This window comes from Blennius ocellaris, assembly GCF_963422515.1.
Source record: "Blennius ocellaris genome assembly, chromosome: 9".
In the NCBI taxonomy this organism is placed as follows: domain Eukaryota; kingdom Metazoa; phylum Chordata; class Actinopteri; order Blenniiformes; family Blenniidae; genus Blennius; species Blennius ocellaris.
In genome coordinates this window covers 3939803-3959450 of record NC_137658.1, presented here as the reverse complement: position 1 = coordinate 3959450, position 19648 = coordinate 3939803, and the positions used below count along the sequence as shown (strand labels likewise).

The 19648-nt window shown below is 45.3% G+C and overlaps 1 protein-coding gene across 1 annotated transcript in view; it reads right to left on the bottom strand.

Annotated features, from left to right (window-relative positions):
- The window catches only part of fat2 (FAT atypical cadherin 2), a 65621-nt gene that overhangs the window by 28008 nt on the left and 17965 nt on the right, over window positions 1-19648 (bottom strand). The window contains exons 5-16 of the mRNA XM_080502261.1: window positions 15963-16021; window positions 15279-15599; window positions 14283-14490; window positions 10661-10800; window positions 9668-9730; window positions 9357-9569; window positions 8120-8330; window positions 4258-7925; window positions 3579-3972; window positions 1850-2049; window positions 1627-1780; window positions 137-370 (exon numbers count right to left, since the gene is read on the bottom strand). Coding sequence (XP_080358387.1) covers window positions 137-370; window positions 1627-1780; window positions 1850-2049; window positions 3579-3972; window positions 4258-7925; window positions 8120-8330; window positions 9357-9569; window positions 9668-9730; window positions 10661-10800; window positions 14283-14490; window positions 15279-15599; window positions 15963-16021 — 5865 coding nt within the window. The remainder of the gene's footprint in view (window positions 1-136; window positions 371-1626; window positions 1781-1849; window positions 2050-3578; window positions 3973-4257; window positions 7926-8119; window positions 8331-9356; window positions 9570-9667; window positions 9731-10660; window positions 10801-14282; window positions 14491-15278; window positions 15600-15962; window positions 16022-19648) is intronic.

The window sequence follows — 19648 nt, the reverse complement described above, 5'->3', positions numbered from 1 at the left end:
TGGGCCACTTGGGGGAGCTGTTTTTATATAATACATGTTTGTGTGCTGCGTAGTAAACATAGAGCCTCCATTGAGCGGTTTTCCATTGTGGTTTTGCTCTACCGCCTCTCGGCCCGTCGGCTCGGCAGCATCTCACCCGTGTCGGGGTCGTTGGCGTAGACGACGGCGACCGGCGTGTGCGCGGTGGTGTTGTCGAACACGGTGACCTGGTAGTGGGCGGAGGAGAAGCGGGGCGGGTTGTCGTTCATGTCCTGGATGAGCAGCTGGACGTCGGCCTGGCAGGAGCGGCCGCCGCCGTCCGTGGCCTTCACCACCAGGCTGAGCTCCACGTCCTTCTCACGGTCCAGCAGAGCCAGAGTGAAGAGCTCACCTGCAGACGCAGCCGGGAAAAAACCCTCGTTAACACCAGTCTTACTCATTTAAAGCAGTTTTAGACGAGTGTTCGGCTTGTTTAAAGGTGTTTTTTTTAGAATTTTACTTTTGTGTTGACCTGTTTCAATCATGGTTTTGGGGTTTTAGGCAAATTTAACATTGTTTTTACTACTTTTTCCTATTAGTGTTGATTGCTTCAAGCCGATGCTTAGATTAGTTATGAGGCTGGTTTAATCGTGGTCATCAAACAGGTTTGTACTATTATTTTTGGGCAGGGTTTGGTCTACAGTCAGGTGACTCTTGTGCTGATTTCGACCTGGTTTTTGGAAATGTCTGCATGGTTTTGAAGCAGCTGCTTCTTGAATATTTGTGAGTAAACACTTTTAATTTCTTTTTTTTTTGTTTGCATTCCACACTGACATTCAAAAATTGTCTGATCTGTCAATTGTCGGATTAAAAAAATGGCTAAATAAGATAAAACAGGCGAGTCAGCCATAGGAAAAGAAAAAAAACAAAAGAAAGAAAAAGGAAAAAGTAGAAAAGGGAAAAAATACCAGAAAGAAAAATTATTAAAAAAAAGAAAAGGAAAAAAAAGAAGGAAAATGGGGGCAAACACAATAAAGGAAAAAAGAAAAGAAATCAAAGAAATAAATCCAGAAAAGATTTGACAAAAGGGAGAAACACTCTTGTACAGCTAAAACTGATTTAACCATATACTGTAAACTGATAAATATCAAAAGAAGCTAAAATAGCCTAGATGTATAAAATGGTTAACGTGGGAAAATTGATCAAAGAAAAACCTTTAAAAAATAGACACAAAAATAAAAATAAATATAATAAAAAAGTTTTAAACTGTGCCTGTGACACTTCATCGATGCACTTATATATGTTTTTGTATAGATAGTAATTTTCTTTATTTTAGATCATTTGTAACTTTGTTTTTTCATTTTGTTTTCAGTTGACTTTGGACTAAAGCTGATTTTAAAGTGTATGTCTGCACTGGGCTTGGATCGCAGCTTCATATTTACTCCTGAATTGCTGGTAAACTATAAGTCTGTGGTTAATAAATTCCTCTTGCTGATTATCATCAATATGTCAGCAGCTGCCTCACGTTCGAGGAAATCAGAATGCAGACAGAGGTGAGACATGACGGATGTTTCAGGATTTAGGGAACAATGGGTGTGTTTATGTCTGCGGGGCTCTCGGGGGCCCCTCGGCGCAGCTGATGCTATCAGACCGAGATGGTGGCGTTACCCGTCTGCTGCTGCAAGTGGAGGCGCTCTGCATGCGGGCCGTGCAGCGTGTAGGAGATCTGCCCGTTGGCGCCGACGTCGGGGTCCCGCGCCGACACCTTCAGGACGAACACGCCGGAGGGGGAGTTCTCCATCAGCACCTCGGTGTACAGCGCCTGCAACGGTGGAGCGTCAGCATTTGCCGCACTCGTTCTCTCTACGGGGCCTCTCCGGCCGCCGCTCACCTGCTCACACTGAGGACTGTTGTCGTTGATGTCCAGCACGTGGACGTCCACGGTGACGGGGGCCTCAAACTTGCCGTCGGAGGCGCGGACTTTCAAGGTGTATCTGTCTTTGAGCTCTCGGTCCAAACCTTCCTTCACGATCAGGCCCCACTCGCCCTCGTCCATCTGCACGATGGCGAACTGGCCCAGAGGGTCACCGTCTGCAGGGGAACAGTTATCATCATGTTTATTAGCTAATCACATTAAGGCACAGTCATGCGGCGTGAGACGGCGGTTGGTCAGTAACTCAGTATTCCAGAGGGTGGAACAGTGTTGAAGTGGGTCACTATGTCTGCCTCACAGTGACGGAACCTGGGTTTGATGACGTGATGTGTCTATGTTTTCTCTGATGACAGAAAACAATATGTAGAAACAAATTTTTTTATTTTTTATTTTTGGAACTCTCCACCTTGTATGTTTTGTGTCATCAGTGTTTTGTTTGTTTATGTTTGAGCTTTTTTTTATTTCCCTTCTGTAAAACTGTCTTTAATATTTTTTTGTGTATCTTTAAGGGTTTTCGTCCACAGTTTGTGTCTTGTGTAACAGTGTGTGTGTGCGTGTGCGTGTGCTGACTCCTGCTTTCTGATTGGACGGTGCAGCTTCTTTGATCATGTCTGCTGACAGCAATGTTGCTCTGAATAACCGAGTCACCTTCATCTGTTTGGTCTCTTACTGTGTGTTTCTGCTGCTTACATCAGACTTACTGAATTCACCCGGTCATGTGACTTTGGCCTCTCGCCGCTTTTCATTGGTTCAGAACTGAACGGCACAAAGACTGAAGCAAAGAAAGACTGTGGAAGAGGAGGCGGTGACACTTTGAAGCCTAACCGAAGCTTATTTACAGGAAGTGATGTCATCATTGCAATGATAACCCCCATTTCTCCTTTCGATTAAGTGACTTTTATTTTAGATAAGTGATACTGACACTTAAACCTGTGTTACGTTTTAATTTAAATCCACTAAATGTTTCCATCTGTCAGAAATGTTTATCAGTTTGGACAACCTCAAACTCTAATGCACATTTTCTGTTGAACTGCTTTACACTGTTAGATATTGTCAGCATGTGTAATAATTGATCTTTAATAGTACCTTTGTCAAGTTATATCTTATGAGCTCACTCGATAAAGTAAAACAAATTTAAAAGTGTTTTAATGGAGACGACTCCCCAATTTTATCCAATATTTGTTAACATACTCATTTACTATAGATTAACATTTTAAAATGGAACCTCTTGCATGTATTTGTAGATATGACAGTTATACAAATTAGGTTTCATTTGGAAATAAAGTGCTGTCAAAAATTGATCCTATTGAACACGTTACATCAGCCGGTGTATATTTTCAGGGTTTGTTCCACTCAGTAACATGCCTTTGATTGGTAAAAGTAAGTTAGCTCAATTGAACAGAACCAAGTTACATTTTAGTGACACACTGTGGTTGGATGCAGATGTTATTTCTGTTTCTAATGCACTGACCTGCAAGTCAGATCTGTGGAGTCTATCTTCAACTTTCAGACTTTGAGTGTGTAGAAATACGAGCGTGTCATAAATTATTGAAATGTAAATAGTGTCACCACACTGTTGTGACAGCATGTCCTTCGACAACTGGCATTGGCTCCATTTAAACTGTGAGCACAGACAACAGCAAGTCTGAACTTGAGTCTGTTCAAAGTGTAACAAACACACGCAAACCTGTGATGTAACACGCGACGAGCCGGTTCTCCAGAGACACGTCAGCGTCGGTGGTTGTCATGGTGACGATGGGCTGAAAGGGCATGTGGTTCTCCTCCACCGAGCCGTGGTACACCTCCTCGGAGAAGCGGGGCGCGTTGTCATTCTCGTCCGTCACCATCACCTCCACCAGCACGCTCGACGACAGCCGCACGTCGCCACCGTGGTCGGTGGCGAGCACGTGGAAGCGATAGAGCCGGGTCACCTCGCAGTCCGTCTCCCTCACGGCGGTGATCCAGCCACTGTCGCCGTCGATGGTGAACACCTCGTTGATGTCCAGAGAGTCATCGGGGAGAGACTCCAGGCTGTAGGTGACCAGTCCGTTGGTGTCCGTGTCCGGGTCATTGGCGGTTACCTGACAGTGGACACCTTGATTGGTCAGTGGGTTTTCACAAACTCACACACATTAAAATAAGAACACTTTGGACATGTTTCACTTTGGACGCCGCAGATTTCTTCTCAAAAAGACTGTGTTGCTCTTCTCTGAGCTCTGATTGGCAAAAACCAAGGTATGACCAAGGTTCTAGAAAGTATCTAATTCAATTTAGTCTCCCTAGATACTGTATACAACTGCAAACAGTATATCTTTCTTTCTCTGTCTCTGGGTACCTCTTATATGGACACAGCTGGTTGTTCTCACCTGGATCACTGTGGTTCCAGCAGGCAGGTTTTCAGCCAGGAAAGCTCTGTACGGGCTGGCATCAAATACCGGCTGGTTATCGTTCACATCCTGGACCTGGATGCTGACGGACACCAGCGAGGCCACGTCCGTCCCGTTGTGGTTCCCCTGGGCAATCACGTCTATCTGGTACCACTTGGTCTTTTCGTGGTCAATGGTTTTCTGCAACAGCAGGGTCCCACTTTCTTTGTCCAGGCTAAACACTTTGTCTTTGTTGCTCTCCACCGTGTTCCCGTTTACGAGGCTGTAGATGAGAGGCATGTCCGAGTCCGCCCTCACCGAGCCAATCTCATACCCCATGGGGACGTCCTCGGCTGCTGAGAAGCTGTATAGCGGCTCGGAGAACTTGGGGAGAGGAACATCAGGGGGAACCACTTTGAGCTGAACGGGGACGGTGGAGTTATAAAACGGAAGGCTGCCGTCTCTCGCCTTTACTTTGAAATTGAAGATCTTGTTCTCCATGCCAAGCAGGCTCTCTTTGACGCTGACCACTCCGGTGAAAGGGTTGATCTCAACGACATCTTCTATGACCTCCTCGGCTTCATCCACGGTGTAGGTGACGTCTGCGTTTTTGCCATCGTCGGCATCATAAGCCATGATCTGAATGACGGGCGAGCCTTTGTTCACGGTGGACTGGATGGAGACCTGGTACTCAGAGGCTTTGAACTGAGGCACGTTGTCGTTCTCATCTGTCAGGATTATCTTCACCGTGCAGAAAGCCACCCTCCCGCCTCCGTCCTTGGCCATCACTTTGATTGCGATGACTCGCTGGGTGGGGTTTTCTCTGTCCAGCGGATGAGTGGTAACGATCTGTCCATCTCTGTGGATAGTAAACTTGTCCTCAGCAAGCTTGTTTATGATGGTGTAGTCCACGCTGCCATACGGCCCGTCGTCTGGGTCGATGGCTGCCAGGCGGATCACACGAGTTCCCGCCTCTGCATTCTCAGCCAGCTCAGCCTCGTAGACGCTCTGCTTGAAATAGGGACTGTGCCTGTTGCTGTGGACCATGTCGATGCTGACGGGGGCAGTTTTCTGAAACACCCCGTCAGACACGGCCACAGTCAGGTTGTACTGGGGGTCTAAGTTCCTCCGGCAGACGTTGGAGAAGGAAATTATCCCAGAGGTATCATTGATGTTGAAGTAACGTCCTTCATTCCCTGACAGAATTTTGTACCTGAGGTTATTCTGGTCGGTAGTGTCAGGGTCTGAAGCTTGGATTTTGATGACGATGTGACCACATTTTGCCATTTCATCGACTGTGGCTTCATACTGGGAGCTGACAAAGTGTGGAGGGTTGTCATTGACATCTGTAACATTCAGAAAGACAGAGGCCTCACTACCAAGAGGTACGAGCCCATTGTCCATCACTTTGACTTTCAAGGTAAATTGCTTTCTGCTCTCATAATCCAGCACTTGTTTGGTGACAATCCATCCAGTCTTCGGGTCAATGTCAAAGAAATCTGTCTCATCCTCCTCTGTTTTAATGAGCTGGAAGGTCAAATCTTTGTTTCTACCTGAGTCTCTGTCTGAGGCAGAAACCTGAATCACAGAAGTGCTGACCGGGAGTCCCTCGGCAACGTTCACACTATATGTTGGCTTTGAGAAAAGTGGTTCATTATCGTTTACGTCCTCAACTTCAACTTCAATGGACGCCTCCGAGAAGGCTCCAGTAACAGAGTCAGTGGCTCGGACCGTGAGCACATGCATCGTCTCGCTCTCATAGTCCAGTGGGTTGGTGACGATCAATACGCCTGTTTTAAAATCAACATGAAAGTGTTTGGTAGCATTTTCCTCTTCCAGGTTGTAGATGAGTCGATAACCCTCAGGGTTCCTGGCTTGGACATGAAGGATGGTGGTGAATGGAGGCACATTTTCAGGGACTTTCAGTGGGTAAAGAAGAGTCTGAAAAACTGGGTTGGTTCGATTCCTGACTTGGATGCTGAGCTGAGCGGCGTTGCTCAAACTGGGCTCACCCTCATCTGTTGCTATAACTGTCAGCACATATTTATTCAACGCATCAAAATCAAGTGGTCGTTGAAGCGACACATCCCCCACATCAGGATCGATCCTGAAGAGGTTGTAGTCGTCCTCCAGTGAGTACATGATGGATCCATTTTCTCCCACGTCCCGATCAATGGCGGTTGCCTGGTACAGAACATCTCCCGGTTCTGTGTCTTCAGAGATAACCATTGAAAAAGGTAAGTTGAGAAACTGCGGAGGGTTGTCGTTGACATCGTCGATGAAAACTTTGACCTGGACTGTTGCCGTTCTGGGAGGCGTCCTCATGTCCTCAGCTTTCACCAAAACGTCGTAAGCATCTTTCTGTTCTCGGTCAAAAGGAATACCGGTATTTTCGAGTACGCCAGAAGTTTGCGACATTGTAAACTTCCCCACTGGGTTCATTATGGAATATAAAACAGGCTCGTTTAAAAAGCTGCCCATGACCCTGAGAGCTAACAATGTTTTCACCGTTTTCAGATTTTCGTGGATGCTGGTTGAGTACACCTGCTGCTCAAACCTGAGATCGGTTGCCGTCAGGTTCGTTGCATTTATTGTGACTGTTGCTGAATCTTTAAAAAGGCCATCAGAAGCTTTGACCACCAGCTGGTAGGACGGCCTGAATTCAGAAGTGCTGCTCACGGTGATGACTCCAGTGTCTGGGTGAACCGAGAAGGCATTGTGAAGGTTTCCTTCGGCGATGCTATACGACACTGCCGAGTCAGCGTCATGAGCAACGACTTGCCCCACCTCTACGTGCCTGACAGCTGGGAGGAGGACCGAGTGCTCATACAGGCGGTTGGTGAACTGTGGCGAGCAGTCATTCTGGTCTAGGATGTGAACAGTGACCTTCGCTGGTTCCACAGCGAAAAGCTCTGGCTCCCCGGAGTCCTTCACCTGGACCGAGAAGTGATACCGAGGCCTGGTTTCAAAGTCTACTGGTGAGATTAGAGAGATGGTTCCTGTACTGGAGTCGATCTTAAACACTTTGAGGGCATCTGCCTCGAGGATCTCATACACCAGCAGAGAATTTGAGTCCCGATCGGCGTCCGAGGCCTGAATGACTAAAGGAGTATCCCTCTCGCCCATCACCATACTGTTAACGGGAGCCGACTCACTGATCTGACCCACATATGCCTTCTGCCGAAACACGGGAGCATTGTCATTCTCGTCTGTCACATAGATGTAGACCAGCGTCCGGGACGAGGCGCCGCTCGCGGTGGAAGCTGCGACTTTCAGCTTGTAGGAGTCACGCTCCTCAAAGTCCAAGTGCTGCAGGGTGGAAATCAGCCCGGTTGTGGGGTTGATGTAAAACACGCCATCTGGGTTTCCGTTCTCTATCTCATAGTGAAGTGCAGTCGGACTGGAGGCCGACACCGTGACCACCGGGGCACCCGGGGCGCTGAACTCGCTGACCTCGGTTAGGTATTCATCGGGAGGGAACGACGGAGGGGTGAGGTCGGAGACGTGGATGCGGATCTGGACGGAGCAGAGGTCACTGCGCTGAGGGAAACCCTGGTCTGTGGCCTTCACTGTCAGGTGGAACTGATCCTGAGGCTGAAGGTCCAGAGGTTTGGAGACGGCGATGGAGCCCAGCTCCGGGTCAATGGAGAAGACGCTGTCGGTGTTACCTGCCGGAGAAGGGGAGAAAGACATTGGCAATACGAAGGGGTTTCATCTTTCCGCCATCCAGATTCACAAGTCGTCACTATCAGGTTCCAAATGTGGAGACATACAAACCAACAAACCTTTTCGTGTTGCACAAAAATGAGTCGTACAATAAAAAGTTGGTAAAGCGACGACGGGGAGGAGGTCATGTGCTCACCGGAGAGCAGACTGTAGCTGATGTCAGCGTTACTTCCCGTGTCCTTGTCGAGGGCCGTGACTCGGAGCACCAGGGACCCTGCAGGGACCTGATTGGAGACACTGGCCTCGTAGCGAGGGCTGAGGAAGGCGGGCGAGTGGTCGTTACAGTCCTCCACGTAAATCTCCACCTTTGCAAAGTTTCTCTTCACGGGAATCTCCTGGTCGCGCACCTGAGCAGCAGCGAGGGAACAAATGAGAGACTGAATCTGCAGGAAGGCAACAGGCAGTTGTAACTGACGCTCCTTAGAGCACATTGTACCTGTGACTGTGGAAGATCTGTAATGACTGAATGTGTCCAGTTCTCGGTTTAATACCATCTTTTATTGTCTGGTTCTACTTCTGACTGAGTGGATTTCACCCACGTCTGCTCCAGTGTGTGAAACTCATGCTGAAGACTAAGATTCTTGAGTCCAACTGAAGAATCTAAAACGAGTGACACTCAAACTGATGTGAGAATAAAGAGTTTCATTACCGATAATTACGCAGCGTGACTCAACAGTGACGAGAACAAAGGGGCGCAACAACAAAAAAAGTCAGTGTGACAGTTAAGAAAAATTTCTCTCTCTCTTCAGGACGTTAGATAAACGTTGATTTAGTTAATTATATCAAATTATAGATAATGACCGGAGAACAAAAGCCAATGAATAAAATGAAATTAATGGGAAGTGATGTGTCTTTTCTATATCTTGATGGTTCTTTACATTTCCACTCCTTTCTGAAGGCGTTTGTTTTTTTATTGACATTTTATCGACTTTCATTCCTTTGAATTGAGCACTTTACGTACTTTCCTCTTGTCACATGATTCATTTATTTCAGTGGATGTTTCATTTTCCTTTTCACTGTTCACTTTGTCACGTCCAGCAATTCAAAAACTTGTAAACTGTTTCAGTAAATACTTTCCTGTTGAATCGTCAGTTAATGTAAACTTCCTTACAGATAGATATTTACAAAATTCTGACTGTTTGAAGTGTTCAAATGTATAACTCCTGATAAACATATATCACTTTTATACGGATGACATATCAGCATTTAGGCATAAGGTTTTGTTCAAACATTTCTCATCACTGAATTTACCAATACACACATTAAACAGTCTATGAAATTTGAATCTTCCACAGTTCCAGGAAATTGTAAACTTGGATAAATTGAACCACATCACATCTGGGAGTGGAGGCTGCAGACACGCGAATGGTTACCATGACGATGAGCGTGTGCTTGGACATGGTCTCGTAGTCCAGCTCCTCCGTCATCACCAGGACGCCGCTCTTGGGGTCCAGCTGGAAGAGCTTGGCGCTGCCCGGGTGAAGGCTGCTGTGGATGGAGTACACCAACCGGCTGTTGGCGTCGGCGTCCTCAGCACTGACGTGCAGGACATCTTTCCACGGCGCCGTGTCCTCAGGAACCCTCACCTGGACACAGACAGGAAGTGAGGACCGAAGAGTAAATAGTTCAAGTCTAAGATGAATATTACATCTCTGCACTTCTGCATTAAAAACCCAGAAATCACCTTGTACAGTAGCTTCTGGAAGACAGGCCGATGCTCGTTCATGTCCAACACTCGGATGTAAGCCTGCAGAGGAGGAAGAGACTCAGTGAGAGACATTATACCTAACATGACTCAGCAAAGCTTCACTTCAGCCAGCAAAGCTTCGGGTAAATCAGAAAGGTTTTATCTGACTCAGCAGAGATTCACCTGACTTAGCAAAGCCTAATTTGACTCAGCAAACCTTCACATGACTCAGCAAAGCTTTAAGTGACCCTGCAAAATATTTTCACTCAAGAAAGATTCACATGACTGTAAAGCTAGATTTGGTACAGAAAAGCCTCGTATGACTCAGCAACGATGCATATGTCTCAGCAAAGCGCCATGCGACTCAGCTAAATTTCATGTACATCAGCAAGGGTTTATCTGACTCAGCAAAGCTTCACAATTCTATAAAACTTCAAGTAACTCAGAAGAGTTCAATTTGACTCGAGGGCTTCACGTGACTCAATAAAGCTTAATTTGACTCACAAAGCTTCGCATAATTCCATAAAGTTTCGAATGACTCAGCAAAGATTCGCATGACTCTGTAAAGCCAGATTTGGTACAGAAAAGCTTCATATGACTCAGCAAAGCTTCAACCGATTCAGAAAAGCTTTATCTAACTAAGCAAAGCTTCATATGACTCAGCAAAGTTTCATGTAAATCAGCAGGGCCTCATCTGACTCAGCAAAGCTTCACATAACTCTATAGAGCTTCAAGTGACTCAGAAAACATTATTTTGACTAAGCAAAGCTTCAACCGACCGCAAAGCTTCATTTGTTCCAGAAGGGCTTCACATGACTCGGCAAAGGTTCACTTGAATCAGCCAAATTTTGATCTGAGTGATTTATTTCCACATATTTCTCCAGTTTTCTTTGATGTGTTTCTTGTTCAGACACTCCGTTTACTTCTACGATCTCAGCCGACTGCTGCGTCTGTATTTAGACTCCTTCAGCGCGCAGTTTCGTCTCTGACCTGCGTGGTGGCGCTGTGGTGTCCGTCGGTGACTCGCACGGTCAGGTTGTAGTTGGAGCGCCGGGCGGCGTCCAGCCTGCGGGCGATGGAGATGGTCCCTGAGGTCCTCTGGATGTCGAAGTCCTTCTCCTCATCGCCGCCTGAGGAGAAGAATGAAGAGGCACACGTCTGAGATCATCCGTCACTGTAGGACAGTCTGACGCCGAGAAACGACCAACAAAACCCACAGAAACCCTCCAAGTTCATATCGAGGTGGAGGAAGAAGAACCAGGAAACAACTGCCATGTGAGTTTACAGACCTGCTTTTCATTTGTAATGTCCCCTAAACTAGCTACACTGATAAGATGAATTCAACTCATACTGGTGAGTTTGTTACAGTACAATAAATCACAGTCACTGATCATGCGTATCCTGACTACAGGTTAAAAAAAACAACTCTTTTATCGGCTCATAAAACAGATCAGATATCAAGAAAGAACTAAAGCATCTTATTAAACACCAAAATATGTGTTTAAATATGTGTTTGGAAGTGATTTACGTCACTCTGACCATCTGTTCTCTCTTTTACCTTTCACTCCTTTCTTCAACCTGTCCTTCTTTTCCTCCTGTTTTTATGTTCTCTCTCTCTCTCTCTCTCTCTCTCTCTCTCTCTCTCTCTCTCTCTCTCTCTCTCTCTCTCTCTCTCTCTCTCTCTCTCTCTCTCTCTCTCTCTCTCTCTCTCTACCCCCCGTCGGCCTCATGTTTGGACATGACGAAGGTAAAACCCATGTTGGCTTGGCCAGATGGTGTTTATGAAGACATCCACCCACACACACACACACACACACACACACACCTAGCCTATCCTAGCCTTCAACGTTAAGTAGCTACGTTAATTAGCCACTCGTCGTTCCATAAGCATATTAATAAATATGGTCTGTACATCATTTTGTGTCTTGATTTTAAAAAATTACAACATTTATGTGCAGATTTCTTAAGAACTGACTTTTTTACCCGTTTCCTGTTGTATGAACGCTCGGCCGCTACAATTAGCCCGTACCCAACTGGCGAAACCAAACAATTACCCCCGAAAACTACGACAATCTCAACATAAAGCCAATTTTAATGGTGTAAAAGTGAAATGGCCCCAAGAAAACTTCTTATGGGTGTTTTTTTTTTACAAAGTCACCTTGACACCATAGTTTGGAGGCTTTCATGGTAGCGTCACTGATATCTTGGCTCAGGATTACAATCACATCAACTGTGTTGCTCACTGAGCAGAATTTAGATTTTTTTTTGCACCGACATCCTTTTTCCCTCAATCATTTTTTCGTCTTGCGTCCTCGTGCAACTCGCCTCTGCTGACTGGAGCGCGTCTGACGAATTCAACTGGAGACTCAGACCCTTTGACGGCTGCTTTAAAGCCGTCAGTTGAATAACTGTGTTGACAAGAGGTCGTTCTCATTCGCTGAACGTCCACCGCCCTTTACAGCAAGAACAGGCTGTTCTTTGAACTTTCCTCTGAGCGGAGGGTCAGACCTCCTCCAGCAGGGGGCGGTGGCCTCGGCCCTTGCAGGTGAGAGACCTCATCAAGCCCCAGCACGGACCCCCTGCTGAGCAGAGATGATCTATGTGGATGCGATGACGGCGGCGGCGGCGTCCTGCCCTGCTCTCTGATGACTTTTCGTTCTGACGCCGGCGTTCTCGGGGGAGCCACAGCAGCGAGAGACGAGTTCCAACAGAGACGCACTGAGAGGACGGACAGCAAAACAACTAAATCGGATCCGGTCTACCAAACGAGTCCGTCGACCCCTGAGATCAGCTCTGGAGGAGGAGAAAACAACGAGCCGCGTGAGACCATGTTGATGAACTTGGAGGGCTGCAACTTCAGCATGTTGATTTAAAGTAATCTGCGCACTCACAGTTGTTCATGTTGATAGTGTTTTTATCATCTTCTCTCAATCTGTCCTTCATTTGATGAAAAGAAAAGAAAAACCAAACAGCACCGACCGGTGGCTTGGCATGCGAACTACAACCATTTCAGCTTTTCTCCCATTTCCGTGTAAACGGACATCGTTTTCAAAACGTTTCTACTTGAGACATTGCAAACGGGGCATCATGATGTAATCAGGACTCCGGTTCAGGTTTAGTAACCTGATAAAGAAATCATATTCTTGAATGTTGAGCTGATTTTTTTTTTTTTAACACCTCCGAGAGTCAGTTCAGTAATCTGATATAAAATCATTGACATGAATGTCCAGTCAGTCATTTCCTGTTGCATGTGCATGTGTGTGTGTGTGTGTGTGTGTGTGCTTTGTTTTGTGCAGTTTGTCTCTGAGCCGTCGTAACGCCGGCCCGTGGCCAGACGACCGCAGAGGAGGCGCCGGGAGGAGCACCGGTCCTCCCTGAGCTCCCACCTGCACACCGAGTCCACCTGCCAGGACCGAACACCGAACCTCCGTCACACGGCGGCAGTCCGCCTCCATTCAATATGTTTCTTCTCAGCTCTGAAAAGCCTCCGTCACAGTGGAAACACCGAGGAGGAGGAGGAGGAGGAGGAGGAGGAGGGGGAGGAGGTGAGGGGAGGAGGAGGAGGAGGAGGAGGAGGTGAGGGGAGGACAGCTGTCCCTCCTGCAGATACATGGCAGCTGATGAGAGGACGAGCTGCTGCTGGTTGATCCCTGAGAGAGACCCCCCTGCTGACACCGAGACCTTTTCACTGCTCTCTCTCTCTCTCTCTCTCTCTCTCACACACACACACACACACACACACACACACACACACACACACACACACACACACACACACACACACACACACCTCACTCTGAACCCCAAAGGAACTTTTACAGGATGTTGAATTATTGTGTAAACTGTGTCTCCTGTTGCTTCAACAGTTAAAATCAGCTCTATAAACAGTTCTGAATCAAACGATCCAACAAACCAACTCACTAATTAACAGACTAATGAGGGCATGAACAAGTTTGACAATTAAAAAAGAAGTGAACAAAGAAATAGGCCAGAAACACGCAAAAAAATTAACAAACAAGTAAAGAAGCAACGAAACACGAGTGAACGGAGGACTGATTGTAGGCATGAACGAGTTGAACGCGGAACGAATAGAGGAATGACTGAACGATCGACAGATTGCATGAAAGAAGGATTCAGGGATTAATGAATAAATGAACGAAGGAGTGAATAAAGTAAAAACAAACTGAGCGAATGTTGGAATGCGAGTGTCACCACAGCGAATCCACTGAGCGAATGAGTGAATGATTGAACTAAGAGTGAATAAATGAATAAAAATACAAAATAAATGAAAATGTAGAAATCTACAATAATGAATGACAAAAATGTAAAACTGCTATAAAAAAAAAAAAAAAAAAAAAAAAAAAAAAAGCTTAAGCAGCTAATATGAATGTAATATCCTGTGTTTTCTTAATTTTGGGGGTAAAATAGGTTTTATTGCTGTAAATATTTCATTTAAAATGGATAAAAATGTTTGTTCTGGGTCATAAATGTTCGACTTCTACACTGACCTGTAAAGGTTTTGACTTGTTAATTGAACCTCCATCATCTCATCACCTGAACTTGTGACGTTCCAACACAGACCACCGGGGTGAAAAACCTCCACCGGACTCACCGACGACGTCGAACCACTTCTGCCGCGACGTCTCCGTCACGATGATGCCCACCATGTGGGTGACAGGCTCCGTCTCCATGACGGCGAAGGTGAAGTGCGGCTCCTCGAAGGTGATTGGCTCCGAGGAGGGAGGCGGCAGGGCGACCCACTCGATGTCGAGGCGAGCGGTGGAGGAGCGTGACGGGCTGCCCTGATCCGTCGCTTTGATCTGCGAACAACAAGAACAAGTGGCCCGACGCCGTTCGGTCTCCATAGCAATAAATTTGATGAGTTATACCTGAAGACTATTTAGAGTTTCATGTTACCTGATGAATTCTTATCGCATTATAACATGATGATGTTATCAGGTGATAAAATGTTATTATATATATATATAAAATCAGCTATAATCTCATCAGTCGTATAATATAACAATTTATGGCACCATTTATTTGACTGTTTCTTCACTTGTTAACATTAAAACTGTCAAATTTCAACGTAAAAACCATTATTTAATATTGGTTTCTTTTTTGCCACATATCAGTGTAAGTTTCTTAAAATAAATTGTTCAACTTTATTGGCCTATAAAAGATCAAATGCTCACAGTTTAACGCGTCACGATGCAAAACTCACGTTATATCGGCCGACTTCATTATATTATTCCACTCCAATACATTTTATTACAAAAACAAGTTCAATTGTTAAACTGTCACTCTATTATTATTATTAAATCGTTAAACTTTAACCACAAAGCTCATGACATCGTAAAATTTCCTCCCATTTTATTTGTTACATTTTTATTGTAAAGTGCATAACTTTAGGAAATATTACTGTTTATGTTTAATTGTTCAACTTTATCTGAATATTTTGCTGACTTTTATAACATTTCCTTGCTATTCTTGTTTTTCAGAGCAGTTAGCTTTAGCGGCTAATTGAGCGCCGTCACCGCCCACTCTGAGACGGCGTGGAACCGATGGAGACCGAAGACGAGGGCGTAGAGATGAGACCTGAACTCACCGACAGGATGCTGTAGTTCCCGGGCCAGAAGTCGCCGTGCGACGTCACCACGCCGCTCACCGGGTCCAGGCGGAGGCGCTCGTCGTCGTCGTCGCCGCCGTCCTGGAGCTTGTAGGTCACCGCGGCGTTGGGGCCGTCGTCGTCGTCCCGCGCCACCATCCTGCACACCTCCGTCGCGCCGCCGCCGCGCCGCTGCTCCAGCAGCCGGACGTGGAAGAGCTTGTCAGTGAACTTGGGTCGGTTGTCGTTGGCGTCCAGGACCTTGATGACGACGGTGGCGGTGGAGCGGAGCGGCGGGGAGCCGTTATCAGACACGATGACCTGACGGGACGAGAGCGAGGCCGTTTAGAGATACATCCCATAATATAAGACGTTCATTTTTCATCTCTTTTACCATTTTTAAAGTAACATTTTAACATAATATGTTCCACAGAATCAGACAGCAGCTCTACAAGCGATGCGAACAAACCGCGGTGAAAACGTTGCGACCCACCGAACGTGCATGCAAGGTTAACTGGAGAGCCGGAATTCCCCTCAGGTGTGATGAGAGAGTAGAGACGTTTCAGTCTGTCACTCTGTATTTACCCTGTTTCAGAACGGCGACCCCCTGCTGCCCCCGACTGGACAGGAGATGGATGGCAGAGACTCTGCCGTATGTTTACTGACCCTGATTTATGGCCTCACCTCGATGCTGTGCTCCGGCTTGTCCTCCCGGTCCAGAGCGGAGAGAGTGCTGATCACACCTGTAACACACACACACACACACACACAAAACACACACAGTGAAAGTGTTAGTTGCACCCGAAGAGAACGTGAAAACAAAACGTAAAGTGCAGCTGTTAAAGTTGTTTTAGCTGTGTGTGTGTGTGTGTGTGTGTGTGTGTGTGTGTGTGTGTGTGTGTGTGTGTGTGTGTGTGTGTGTGTGTGTGTGTGTGTGTGTGTGTGTGTGTGTGTGTGTGTGTGTGTGTGTGTCAGCTGCAGTAGCAGCAAAACTGACGACATCTGAACAAACAAACTGGGTTGTGGACGTTTTTGCCACCTGTTGACGTGTTTTTATTGGTGTGTGTGTGTGTGTGTGTGTGTGTGTGTGTGTGTGTGTGTGTGTGTGTGTGTGTGTGTGTGTGTGTGTGTGTGTGTGTGTGTGTGTGTGTGTGTGTGTGTGTGTGTGTGTGTGTGTGTGTGTGTGTTCGTTTGTCGGACTGTCCAGTAAGGACTTTGGGAATCGTTGAAACCTGCACTAGGAACATTTGTGCAGAAACACACCAAATGTTACGGCATCCGAAGGCGTTTTATGGATTAATAACCTGTGATTCATTGGTCATAATGAAACTTGGAGACATGTTGATACTTGGAAACAAATCTTGATAAAACAAAAAACCCTTTGGAGTCATGCAGAAGTCCAATCTAATGAAACATCACTGATACAGTTTCTGGTCATATTAAAGCTGCTTTTCAGTAATAAAGACCACACTTTGCTAATCGAACAGCCTCAGTCATATTCTGACGTTGTTTACATGTTATACACTTTGTTCTTAAAGATTATACAATGTAATTTCTGAACCATTACCTGACTATAAGCCGCACCAACCAAATGTTAAAAGACAAAAAGTGAAAAAAAAAAAAGAATGGTCGGAGTTACGTGATGCACCTGAACACATCGCCGATGCTTCTGCAGGTTGTTCAATTCAATTCAACTTTATTTATACAGCACCAAATTCAACACAGTAATTTCTAGGTGCTTTAGCAGAGAAAACTCCAGATTTATTAGCTTGTTAACCAGTAAAAATCCATAAATTTGCTGCATCATTGTTCAAAGTGCGTGAAAAAAGTGGCAACTTATAGTCTGGAAGTGACGGGGTTTTTTTCCCCACATACCATATCAGCTCCATATCAGGGTCATCCAAACTACATTTAGTCCTTGTTCATAATGTTTTCAAGTCAAAACAGAAAACTGTCGTCATGTTTTGGGAGTCAGTTGTGTCAGTTCACTGAAAACGCAACTTTTTCAAAATGCGTCCAATTAAATCTCCGTGGATAAACACAACTTTTCTGAAACCACTTTTCTTCTGCACATGCACAAGTAGACGGACAATAACAAGAACAGAAATCACAATTACAAAAACAAACAAACGGCAGCACAAGCGAGTGGCCATTTAAGTTTAAGCGAACGTCATCTTTAATGCAGTTTTCCTGACCGAACGCCAAACTTTCCCAAAATAAAAGCACAAAAATGATGAGTTTCAGGTGTCAATTGGCCCACAGCAAAATAAAAGTCTTCACAAAACTGCTTTCTGTCTGTTTCTCTATGTCTGATTCTCATTTACTGACACTTTGCGTGTCCCTTAAAACTCTAAATACTACTGAAGACTCGCTTCTATTTTCTCACACACACATAAAATTTTAAGACCACATGTAAGAAATCACAAAAAAAATCCTAAAAAGTATTGAAATCAATTTTTTTTTTCTATTTTTTTTCCCGTGAGTGTCCCATAAAGGGTTAATGTGTGTGGCGGATCGTCCTGTGAGGAATGTGAGGATCGTCGACTCTGAATCAGAAGTAAAAGCTCTTTTATTTGAACAAGCGCAGCCTGAACATCTCGGCCGGCGTCCTGAGAGGCGGCTCCCGTCTGCACGCTGGCCGGAGGGCAAACTGTGAGCGGCGGAGCCGCCGGGGGTCACTTGCTCCAGTAACAGGAGAGCAAACAGACGCCGCTGCACCGACCCGACGGCGACGTTGACGAGGACGTTGACGAGGGCTTGACAGAGCAAACACTTTTAGCGGGCGGCGGTTTATTTTGCCTTCATGGCATATTGTTCTCTGCACACGTGTCACGTGTGGTTTCATTACAAAAATCAAGCAAGCCCTCCCGTGGCCCGGCAGACTCACTAGATCGTTGTCAGTGTGTCTGCTGCTGCAGCACAACTTTTGTTTTTTTTTGGTGTCGTCACATGAAACGTTGTCTAAAAGACACCGAGCACCAGTGGATTGGTTGATTCTGTGGAAATTTGTAAGAAAACATTCCCGTTATAACAGTTTTAAAGAAAGAATTGGTTCGAAGAGTTTCACCCATTTGTTCGCTTTTGGTAACGTTGAGATGAAAACCTAAAGCCACGATTTAGATTTTCAAGTGAAAATGGAAAACTCTTGCATTTTTGGGGTTTGTTTACATGAAAATAGTGCTCAGCACCACTGAAAAAGCTCCCAAGGTGGAACTTTTGAAAAAGCCTCCGATACCATGAAAACTGGAAAAAAAAGTTACTATTCGGAAAATCCACGAGTTTTATAGTTGAGCAATCCAACGTCATATTCTGTCCACAAGAACATCCTTGTTTATAGCGTATTGTTCTCTTGCGCATGTCTGTGGGGTTTCCTTTCAAAAACAAGCAACAGCACCTGGCCAAATATACTAACTACACCATTTTCTGAATTTTCACTGTTTCCATGTAAATATTTTTTTTTTTTTTTAAACGTTGCGGTGTCGATGTGAAACTTTACTGCAATGAAAACTTAAAAACTCTTGTGTTTTCACCAGAAACTTCATAGAGTTTCCGTTCCAGTTTCGGTAACTTTGAAGCTACATGTTGAATTATAGCTCAAAAACAAACTTGCTAATAGCACAAGTGTCTGCTCCATTAAAATGTAAATCAAGAGGAACATTCTAGACAGGTACAGCCTTGTTAGCGTGCGCGCACACACACACACGTACACAAAACATACACACACTGTCAAAGAACCCACGATTTATGTGCATTTTAAAAGCTATTTCTTCTCTAAGCGTTTTGAATAAACGCTTAGTCCTGGTCACATAAAACTGCAACAGAAAGGAAATGTAAAGAAAGAAAAGAAGAAAAAAAGCAAAGCTATATGAAAAGCCCTCAAGCAGCTCCATGCCGTTCCTCAGTTCCATCAGACGCTCCAGGATGAGGTGTCAAAGGTCCACATTAACTTTAATCTGCGGTTAGCACGGCGGCTAACAGTTTCAATGGTATTTCGCATGAAAAGTCCTGAGGATGAGTTATAATTAAAGCACTGACTCCAGTCAGTATTTTCTCCCCTCTTGTTGCAACATGTGCTTAAATGTGCACAATTAACTTTAAATTCCAGTGTTTAGTCTTTTCACCGAAAACATTTTTTTTCTTCTGCCTCAAGTGCAACATCATGCGATGTAACACATTCACAACAGTGAAAAAGATGGGGATTCGCCAAAATAAAAGCCCCAAAAAGAAAGCAAGAGTAAAGTTTATCTATATTTCATTGATTTCAGGTCTCAGGCTTCACTGCTGAGGACGAAACATGCCGGCTTGAACATCTCATGTCTCTTATCGATACTTGGTCATGTGACTATTCAATGTGTGTGTGTGTGTGTGTG